The following is an 11,876-nucleotide window of genomic DNA, read 5'->3' as shown; positions in this document are numbered from 1 at the left end:
TTGTGAAAAATAATTTCATTGTAACTTGGTGCCACTTTATGTCAACATTGAGAGTGTATTGATCTGGTAGCACTACACCCATACACCAGCATAGCTACAAAGTTACACATTGTGTGTAGGGAACCCCATCATGCATCTGGTGCTGCTACACTACAGCACTTACCTCCCCTGTGTGATACCGCGTTATACACTGGATGTCGTTGATAGAAGAACGTCACTTCTTGTTTTACAGGAACAAGCTTTTATTAGCAAGGTCCAGAAACATCATGTTTGTTTTCCGTGATGTTGATGTCAAATGTTGCCATCTTCAGCTGTTATTACCGATTTTATAAATAAAAAGTTATTCTGTGAGAACATTTTGTTCTTTTCTGTGCGACACTCTGCTTAGGTGTGACATCCATTAACCAAGATCACACACCATTACTGTATGATGACACATGATTCAAACGACTGGGGTATGATGACACCTGATCTGCACTGAGAGACACACTAATATGGTATATTGACACATGATCTGCTGAGAGACCCACCAATATGGTATATTGACACATGATCTGCCCTGAGACACACTAATATGGTATATTGACACATGATCTGCCCTGAGACTCCAATATGGTATATTGACATATGATCTGCCCCCAGACACTCAATATGGTATATTGACACATGATCTGCCCTGAGAGACACACTAATTTGGTATATTGACACATGATCTGCTGAGAGACCCACCAATATGGTATATTGACACATGATCTGCCCTGAGAGACCCACCAATATGGTATATTGACACATGATCTGCCCTGAGAGACTCAAATATGGTATATTGACACATGATCTGCCTTGAGAGACCCACCAATATGGTATATTGACACATGATCTGCCCTGAGAGACACCAATATGGTATATTGACACATGATCTGCCCTGAGAGACACACCAATATGGTATATTGACACATGATCTGCCCTGAGAGACACACCAATATGGTATATTGACACATGATCTGCCTTGAGAGACCCAACAATATGGTATATTGACACATGATCTGCCTTGAGAGACCCACCAATATGGTATATTGACACATGATCTGCCCTGAGAGACCCACCAATATGGTATATTGACACATGATCTGCCCTGAGAGACACAGCAATATGGTATATCACATACATATTGAATCATAATCTGCCCTGAGAGACCCACCAATATGGTATATTGACACATGATCTGCCCTGAGAGACCCACCAATATGGTATATTGACACATGATCTGCCCTGAGAGACCCACCAATATGGTATATTGACACATGATCTGCCCTGAGAGACCCACCAATATGGTATTTTGACACATGATCTGCCCTGAAAGACCCACCAATATGGTATATTGACACATGATCTGCCCTGAGAGACCCACCAATATGGTATATTTGACACATATCTGCCCTGAGAGACCCACCAATATGGTATATTGACACATGATCTGCCCTGAGAGACCCACCAATATGGTATATTGACACATGATCTGCCCTGAGAGACCCACCAATATGGTATATTGACACATGATCTGCCCTGAGAGACTCACCAATATGGTAAATTGACACATGATCTGCCCTGAAAGACCCACCAATATGGTATATTGACACATGATCTGCCCTGAGAGACCCACCAATATGGTATATTGACACATGATCTGCCCTGAGAGACCCACCAATATGGTATATTGACACATGATCTGCCCTGAGAGACCCACCAATATGGTATATTGACACATGATCTGCCCTGAGAGACTCCAATAATATGGTATACTGACACATGATCTGCCCTGAGAGACTCAAATACTGAACATGTGTCATCATACCATAGTGGTGTGAATGAGTGTAGTTATATGCCGCTTTTAGCAATATAATAATAATAATAATAATAGTGGATATTTGTAAAGCGTCAGTGTCCACCCACTCATGCATGCTCATGGCGGATAATATATTCCAGCAATATCACGGCGGAGGACACCAGAGAAATGGGCTTTACACGTTGTACCTATGTGGGGAATCGAACTCTGGTCTTCGGCGTGACGAGCGATACCATAGTGGAGTGTCTCTGGGCAGAGATTAAGTGAGGTGAGGTGAAATTGGGTTTAACGTCGTGCTTGAGAATATTTTGCTCATATGACGACGTGCATGCGTTTGTATGTGTGTGTGCGGCTGCTTGTACTAGCCCAGACTTAAGCTGGTTTTATAGTGCTAGCCCACTGAAATACCATGCTGCAGTGAAGGATGAATACCCCACTCAGACACATTATACTGACTCCGAGCCTGACCAGTCCTTATTGTACTCATTAATGCAGAGCACCATGCAGGGATCAACAAGTACCATATTTTAATGTCTTTTGGTATGACGTTTTTGGGGATCTAACCCTGGGCCTTCTGCTCTCTGGGTGGACGCTCCAACCACTACACCACGGAGGCGGTCAGAGATTAAGTAAGTTGTTTGGAAGCCAGTTAGGTGATGTACAAAGACTGAATTAGAGATTAACCAAATGATTGGAGGACAGATAAATGTTAGTGCAATAGATGAGGTTGATGTACATAGCTTGTATAACCTTACTTAACATACACAAACTATGTGCATCAACCTCATCTATTGCATATACAACTCATCCCCAGTCTATTGTAATAAAAACTCATGTACATATTCCCTTAATTTTTTGTCATGTATAACTTGCTTAACAACATTAGAATCTGTTGAAACATCGCCTTTCACAGAATAAAGAAGTTGTATATCCATAAAATTATCATCATTTTCAAGCTGACAGCTGTCAGAAAGTGGGAATTATGAATATCCAGTGCATTCATCCTCCACACTGCATCCAAGGAATATCGGTGCCCCAACAGATGGCTCCAGACTGCATCCAAGGAATATCGGTGCCCCAACAGATGGCTGCAGACTGCATCCAAGGAATATCGGTGCCCCAACAGATGACTGCACACTGCATCCAAGGAATATCGGTGCCCCGACAGATGGCTGCACACTGCATCCAAGGAATATCGGTGCCCCAACAAATGGCTGCAGACTGCATCCAAGGAATACTGGTGCCCCAACAGATGGCTGCAGACTGCATCCAAGGAATATCGATGCCCCAACAGATGGCTGCACACTGTATCCAAAAAATATTGGTGTCCCAACAGAGGGCTGAACAGGGCCTCCTTTCACAAAGCACTAAGGTGATCGTAAGTCACTAAGGTAACCTTAGTGCAATATTAAAGAATGGGAGTTAGGGTAACCTTAGTAAAGGTTGCTTCGTGAAAGGAGCCCCTGGCAGACATGATGATTCATCCTCCACACTGCATCCAAGGAATGTGGTCTCTATGTATACTGCACTCCAAGGAACAAAACTCAACTTATTCAGTGTTGCACACTTTATTCAAGCTTCATTGCCAGCATATTCAATTTTTCTGCAATATCAAGAATATATTCCAAGTAAAAAAATTCATTTACAATCAAGTTTATACTAGATATGACATGACAGCATGCAGACAGACAAATAAGGTGATAAAGTTTATCTGAGCACTTTTGTCAAAATAAAATATTCTGAGTATCTGGGCACCAAGCTACCCACAGGACTACCAAGGTCCGAAGTTTGTGATGTATCTTTTAATGACCGATATACATCTCCATGGTTACACTTTAAGTCACTCATGTTTGCATTTCTTTCTGACAGTGCTTCTGATTGTGCATGTCTGAGTAAAGCTTCAGTCAGTTTCAGAGTAAGCATATTCATACATTTAAAAAAATGTATTTTACATTTTTGTCAGGGTTGCAGTAAAACAATTCCCAATTTCTGCCTTCCTCTTGGGACCTACAGTGGGTATCCAGGTAGGGACAGGCAATAGGGTGTTGAATGGAGGAAGTTTGTACTTGTCTCATCCCTCTTGCATACACTTCAGCAATGGTGAGAAAGTTTGTTAATGTAGTCAGCCTGACAGACTGACTGATTCACTGAGTTTGGTTTTACGCCGCTTTTAGCAATATTCCAGCAACATCATGGTGGGGAACACCAGAAATGGGCTTCACACATTGTACCCATGTGGGGTTTCGAACCCGGGTCTTCGGCGTGACGAGCCAACGCTTGAACCATTAGGCTACCCCACCTCCCCCAGCCTGCCAGAACCTACAGGACCAAGGTATAACAACCTGTACACAATATCACAAGGAGAAATATATCTGCATCTCCCATAACCTCAAAATAGCATGACATGCACCTCAGCAATGTTATATATTAATATATGAACAGAAATATCTTGAATAAAAAATAATCATCAGAAAGATTTAAAGACCTCCCACTTTGAGCACATATACAGCTTTGTCTACCATCTCCCTCACACATCAACATCCATATTCTTCCATTTCTCATGACTAGATCACAGACGCTGACCAAATCAACATTGCAGCCTCACAAAGTCTGAATATTTTTCACGATGGTCCATAATATTTAACAAGTGCCACCAGGACTGTACAAACTGTCTGTACCAGGAAGGGCAGTGATTAACAGCGCAATGGCTACCTCCAGCACAGGGGCATGACCCAGTTCTCACATCACCAAAGCGTTTCACGCTTAATATTTAATATACTATTCAAAGTTTCAAGTCTTTCAAAGGCACACACCAGGTTACAAATCTTATCCTTGTAAATTCTCTTACTGAAGAATGAGACAGACAGTGATCTTATCACGTGGATTACTAATCTTCCACTGAAAGTTTGATGTCTTTGACAAAAAATTTGGTTATGTGACTTTGTTCATGTTTCAGTTTTGGTCAGATGACTGCTATCCCTAGCATTTTGATATGAATACATACATCAGCCAACTCTTACCACTAGCAAAGGATATCTTTTGTCCTTGAATTCCAACAGGATGTCCCATTCACGACATTAAATCCTAGATGTTTGGACCATCGTGATTGATGGACAGAAAGTGACCAGTTACTGAATGCATGAATTTACTGACTGATGAAGACATGTGAATAACCAGGCATAGTCTGCTAACTATTTGTGTAATAACACAATTACATTCACCTTGTGATATCAGCATCTTGAGCTATGTATCGCAATACTAAAACTTGTAAAGTTGATGCATACAATTTGATTATTAGAAACCTCTTTCTTCAATTTCATTGCTCCTAAAGCTATAATTACTGTTAATAGCAATTCATGAGATAGCGTCTGACCTTGTGGCAGTATTGTTCATTAGGCCAGACCAATGTTATTTCTTGTTTTACAGATCCGCCGGTTATATTACTTCAAGAATAAGAAAAAAAATTAAAATGAATTTTCACCCAGCTCAAAAAATACAATCCTCACGTTTTTATTGGCCAAAAATGTAAACTTACAAAAGACATTTTTTTTATTTGTTTTTGCCAATCAAACTTCATAAATTGCCAAAAATAAAATACTTTTAGTATTTAAAAGGAAAATTATTTTGACTAGTGATTTTGTTTTTTATTTTTTCCCCTCCTGCCTTTAGGTTTTCTGAGGACAAAAATCTGTAAAACAAGAAATAAAATTGGTCTGGCCTTATTAACCAATACAAACTTGTGTCATTGTCACAACACTAACACAGCACAGATTTTCCCTTCCTTGAAATCAGTTAACAACTAGTTAAAATGCAAATGAGGAAAGCGAGTTCTGGAATCACTGTTTAATTCTTGTTTAAACCTGGGAAAAAATGTTTTGTGAGTACTATCATGGGGGTTGGACGCCATTATGCAACAAGACATTACAGTTGTATTTGCAATGTCACCAAAAGTTGAGATGAGAACTGGGGGTATGGCTGCTTGTTTAAATCATGACATGGCAGTGCCTTCTTTCAGGTCTGTGTCATTCAAATTCAATTTATATACAAAACAAATTGTAGTGCATTTTCTATAACACACTAGCAAAAAATAAAGACGAAATAGGTATCATTTCCCTCAAAAGGAGATAACAAGCATACATGCAGGGGTGGAAATAACCCATTGCCCGACGTCCGAGTCCAGTGTTTTTTTCTGTTGGGCAAGGACATTTGTATATCATGCTGTACTGGCATCCAGTTGACATTCCAATGTTAATCATATTGTTTATTTAAAAAATCACCAAGAAAATCGGCCGGTATAGCGGAAAAATTATCAGGGCAAGTGATTTTACATGTGCCACTCTACCGGAGTACAATAGCAATTTTAAAGTTATTTCCACCCCTGAATATGCTTGATTAACATGTTGGTATCAGTTCTGTCTCAAGAAATAGAGAATAACCTGCTCATGCTTGGTGAGTGATAAGGCTTCATAACAATGGGGGCATGGATTTTCCAAATCCGAAAGGGAATCAAACAAAGAAAATTCTTTTACCATAATTATTTAACATCCCATCAGTGAACTTTTCTGTCTATAGACGGAAAGAAAGCTGTCAGCTTCTATTTGATCATAAAGCAGATTCACTCGCCATTTCACAGGGACAATTAAAATCAAGATTCTACAACAATCAAAGATATGTTAAATGATAACAAAACATCAACTGAAGATCATCTAGCACAGCACCATCAGACCAACGGATGATGGTGAGGACTGGTCTGCCCTATCAGTAGTAATCCATAGGTTCTTGTTTGACCTTGACTGCGCTCTGCGTCTGCTGTGTGGTCTCCGTCAGTGGAGTGGCTGCCATCGTCTGTATGCCTGTCTCTCTCTCCTGCTCCATATCCTGGCTCCCAGCACTTTCAGAAATCTTTGCGTCAGAACATGAACTACCTGACGACTTTGTTGGTGATACATCCACACTGGGCAACGCATCTTCACTTGGACTAGACTTGACAGAACCAGCTCTCTTGTTGGAACAAAGGAATGCCATGCCATGTATTCTCATGTGTGTCTTCAACTGCCTGTCAGTATCAAATGTTCTTGAACAAACAGTGCATTCAAGTGGATTGGCAGACTTCCTCATCACCACAGAATCATTCAACCATTTCGTTTTCTTTACTGGTGGTGGAGACAGTTCCTCTGAGTCAGAAATTATTTCCTCCTCTTCAGTCTTCATGCCCCTGTCCTGCAAGTACTTGTTTGAGTCCCGGATCTTGTGGACAAGGAACAAATGCTTCTTGAGAGTGGCCAGGATGGTGAAACAGAGGCCACAGTCAGGACACTGGTTGGTGTTGTCGGAGTTGTGCTCCTTGATGTGCTTCGGCGAAGTGAGCTGCATCCTCCATGATGACAGGGCATTTGGCACATGTGTAGAGCGGGTCCCCCTCCACTCGCAGTCGTTTGACAGGTGGCGGGGATGATGGCTCAGACGAAGGTGTGGTAGCTTCTGACTGTGAGGAGTTTGTGTGCCTTTCACCATTGTTCATGTCAGAACTATCAGAGCGACGGCGATGATGTCTGTGCATTTTCCTCATGTGTTTCTCTAAACCTTGCTGACTAGCAAAACTCTTTTCAATTTTTTTCTGTTTACATATACTACAAGAAAAAAGAGACCGTTTACCATCATGGACCACACTAACATGGCTCACCAGGGCTGACTTGGTGTCGTACGCCACACCACAGAGATGACACGGGAAACTGACATGTTCCTTCTTTACATGTTCTTGCAGGAGGTGAAACTTGCGGAACATTTTGCCACAGTGTTCGCACACATGATCCATTGTCTTATAACTAGCTTTGACTGGCTTAGAAAGAGTGACGCCACACGTTATCTCATGGTTCATCAATGTTGATGCATTCTTCCAGCCCCTCTTCTGACATTTTGTACAAATAAGCTGTCCATTAGCTACATGTCTTTTCAGATGAACAATCAGAGCATTCATGTCACTGCAGTCCCGGTTGCAGATGGTGCACACACACTTCCTGTCCTGGTCCTTCCGGGTCAGGCCAGAATTCTCTGTGAACATTCCACAGCCTATTTGATGTGATTTCACTTCACCAAAGCTGTCCCATCCCATCTTCTGACATCGGCAGCAAATTAGAGCTCCTTTTGTAACATGCTGCGTTATGTGGCGGTGCAAATCGCTTGTTGGTCGATAATGCAGAGAACATCGGCAAAGGCTGCACATCTCACCGGGTAGTATGTTCATGTAGTCTTGTCCACATGTCTCGTGGTGAGCCTTAAGCTCTTCCTTCGTGGTAAACTCGGACTTCTGACACTTGCAGCACACAAGTGTTCCTTCCTTCACATGCTGCTGCAGGTGGCAAACAAGCTGCTCAATAAAGTCAAATGTCCTGGCACAGACGTAGCAGTAATTGTGCTCTAAGGGGTAGTCGGAAAACCCACATGCATATTCATGAGATTTGAACTCTTCTCGATTTTGAAATTCCATCCTCTGACAATGGCGACACATCATTTTTCCCTTGCTTATGTGCGTGAGGATGTGAGTCTTCAAGTACACCCTCTGTATGTATTGGGAACATACTCTGCACTGAACCTTGGTGTCTGGATCAGCTACAAGATCAGGACCCTTACATAATGGAATATGATCTTCCAGTTGAGTTCCTGTTTTGAAGGCCATAACATTGCAGATTGTACATATCTTATCACCTTTGTGACTGTGATCCTGGATGTGGATTAACAGCCTGTCCCTTGAAGCAAACCTGACACGACACAAGTTGCAAGAAAACACATACTGGGAGCTACTGAGAGGAGTACTTTTACTTTTCAGAGTTGTCTTGGATGTTCTCTTCACATACAGATTACTTTCACAGCTCTGCAAATGAACTGCCAGATCTCCTGCAGAATCTAAACACTTTTTGCAGTGCTTGCAGCTGAACTCTTTAATTTTCTTTAAGCGAATTGTGTTCCCTGACAGTGGCATGAGGGACTGTTTTGATATTGTTATCAGCTGTACTGGGAAAGGTTTGGTTGGACCCTTTAACAATGATGATTCTTGAGCTTTGTCTGGACTCTTCACAGCCAGTGGGCACTTATGTTTGGAGTAATCACTTGCCATTATAGACTTGCATCTAGCACACATTGCTACCGTGATGGGAACCGTGGGTATGGGTGGTTTGCAGTCATGTTTCTTTAGAGCAGCTGCTGATGAATTTGTCACTTTACATTTTCCACACTGGTAGGTGACCTTGGTGTTTTCATACTGACCCACTGAATGTGGCTGTACAGGGTGTAGCTTCTGCCGGTGTTTCTCCAGTGCAAAGACACAGTTGAACATCAGATCACAGCAGTTGCAGGACACTGTCTGCAGTTTGCTGTGAACTGCTTGCATGTGTTGAATTAGCAGCTGCTTTGTAGTAAAAACAGGCTTCTTAGGTGAACAGTCACTGCACTGATAACCAAACTTTGCATTCTTCTTCAGTTCCTGCATATGATGATCCATGTGCCTCTCTAACAGACAAGTTGAAGTGAGCAAGATCCTGCACAGTCCACATATCCTACTACCGGTGAATTCCTGCGGATAAGGCTCAAAGCCATGAGTATTCTGAATATGAGACTTTAACAGTACCCATGTTTTGAACTCTTCTTTGCAAAACGTGCACTTGATAATTGTCTTTACATGCTCCTTCATACAGTGTTCTTTCATCTTGGGGTGACTTTCCAGTTGGATGTTGCACACTGGGCACTGAAGTAGGAAGATTCTGTTTTGGTGGTAGCATTCATCATTGAGATGTCTCACAAATGACACATTCTTGTTTGTAAAAGGCTTGCCACATTCTGGACAAACATATTCTGACATGCGTGAATGGATCTTCATGTGGGCATTCAAGGCACACTGTCTTGGCAGGACTTTAGAACAAACAGGACACTGGAATGCAAACGAGCAAACTAATTCATTGGCACCAAAATGGACCTTGAGGATTTTTTCATTTGCAAAAACCTGTCTGCATTCCAAACAGCGGACCATAACTTTGTCAGGGTCCTTTGGCGGAACATTAAACTTTTCAGTTGCCTTCTGAAGATCTTTTTCAGAAGGGGTGACAATAGATAAGTTGTCAGAGTTTATTTTCAGCGGCGGGGGAACCTTACATGTACTGGATGCGTCAACATGCAGTCTCATGTGAGTCAAGAGCTGACATTTGTTGGTAAACTGAAAATCTCCTTTGCATTTGTCACAGTGGTACTTGATTACAATGCTGCATCGCGTCATGTGATGGTTGAGACTGTTCTTCAGTACGTAGCTGTCTCCACACTCAGGGCAAGCATGGTGTTTCTTGTCTGTGAAAGAAGGATGTTTGGAAGCCTTATAACACTTTAAAGTATTTCTCCGCTGAATAAATTCTGACACTTTTCCTAATTCAATTGACTTCAGTTCATGCTGCATGCATTTATCATACACAAGCTTTTCAAAACTTCCATCATCTTGCACACTGTTAGATACATGACGTTTGGCTGATGCCAGAGGCTCCAGGGATGCAACACTTACTTTCACACATGTTGCCATCTCTGATTGCGCAGTTGTGCAACTGGCATCTTTGCTTGTGACAGAGGGAAGTGAAACAAACATGGGACCCTGATCATTCCCTTGTGTTCTCAGAGGAACTAGTAACGCTACAGTTTTGGTCTGAATCCCTTCCTTCCCTACAGCAGCTGTAGTTATGGCCCGTGACACAGGTGCAACTGACGTGGGGCCAATCACATGACTTGGAAGAGTAGGAGGAACAGTGGTCTTCATGGCCATATATGGCAGCACTCTTGGAGATGGCAGAGTGGTGATCAGGGATGCTGACGTTGTTGTGATGGTATGCGATACATTACTTGCTTCTGTCCTACAAAGACTCGCTGGCAGTCGGAACCGCTCAGTCATATCCTGTTTCTTAGCACAGTTGCCTACCTTGACTACTTGAGCAGACGTCAAAGCATCTTCATAACCCTGGTCCTGTGGCTCAGATTTTATCTTCTGCACTGTATCAGCTATGCTGGAAAGGAGAGTACTTGCTTGAGTTGTTGTTGGTGGTGACAACTCCTTATCTGATTCTCCCACAGTATCAGATGTCTTCAGAGTGTTTAGTTCAGGGTCATGTAGAGAGGAGGTTTGTTGGTACAGATCATGCAGGATGTCACCCTCTGAGGTCTGGGTTTCAATCCTGGCGCTATCGTCATTCTGGTTCTTGGAAACTGCTAATTCCCCCTCAGAACATTCATTCAAGTTGGGCCTCTCTTCACATCTCTTTTCTGAATTCTTGGCTGTTTCACTACCATTCACTATTGAACTGGAGCCATCAGGATGGGCTTGATGACCTTTCATATTGCCACCACTTTGTGTTAAAGATTGCTCTTCGTCTGGAATAGATTGTGATGTGTCTCCTACCATGGAGCCAAGAGGGCTGACTTGCCCTTCACAATCTCCCATATTGCCACCATTCCGTGGTGAAGCCTGTGATCCTGTCATAGGGCTGGTGAAACCTTCCTTGGTGCTGTCACCTTTGGACAGGCCCTCGGTGTTTTCGAGATCAATTATTGCCAGAGGATCACTTGAATCTAAATCCACTTCCTCATCAAAGTTTACAGTTCTTACATCACTGATCTCAATGCTAAGTTCAGCATCATAGTCAGGTCCACCCTCTGAGTCTGCTATTCCACCAATGCTTGTGTCGTCTTGATCTTGTGAGCTGCCCATATTTGACACTGTTTCCTGTTCCACTTGTTTATTTTCTCCTTCAGCCTCCATAAGTGTGCCTACAGATTCAATATTAGTTTCAGTATTAACAACATCTGTTTCCATAATTTTATCATTTACGTTTGAGAATTGTTAACTGCAATAACCCCATTACAGATCATGGGGGACTAGAGGGGTCCTGTGGACACCGCTTTCATGTTTCACAACACTGTTTACAGACTGTTGGCACTGTTTGAACATCATCTCATCTGGTCTGTCCTCCATAATACCCCCATTAACATCTGTGGTGCTGCCCTG

At 42.3% G+C, this 11,876-nt stretch overlaps 1 protein-coding gene across 1 annotated transcript; it reads right to left on the bottom strand.

Moving 5' to 3' along the window:
* Positions 1-6,136: 6,136 nt before the first annotated feature.
* LOC124271557 (zinc finger protein 532-like) lies at positions 6,137-11,711 on the bottom strand. Its single transcript, XM_046706695.1, is given in 2 exon segments — positions 6,137-7,195; positions 7,197-11,711. Coding segments are annotated over 2 exon segments (5,082 nt in total). The 5' UTR covers positions 11,685-11,711; the 3' UTR covers positions 6,137-6,601.
* Between the last annotated feature and the right edge of the window lie 165 nt (positions 11,712-11,876).

This window comes from Haliotis rubra, unplaced genomic scaffold, assembly GCF_003918875.1.
Source record: "Haliotis rubra isolate DU_JTF1 unplaced genomic scaffold, ASM391887v1 Scf161, whole genome shotgun sequence".
NCBI classification, from domain to species: domain Eukaryota; kingdom Metazoa; phylum Mollusca; class Gastropoda; order Lepetellida; family Haliotidae; genus Haliotis; species Haliotis rubra.
The sequence above is the reverse complement of the archived record's forward strand: the minus strand, read 5'-3'. Positions and strand labels throughout refer to the sequence as shown.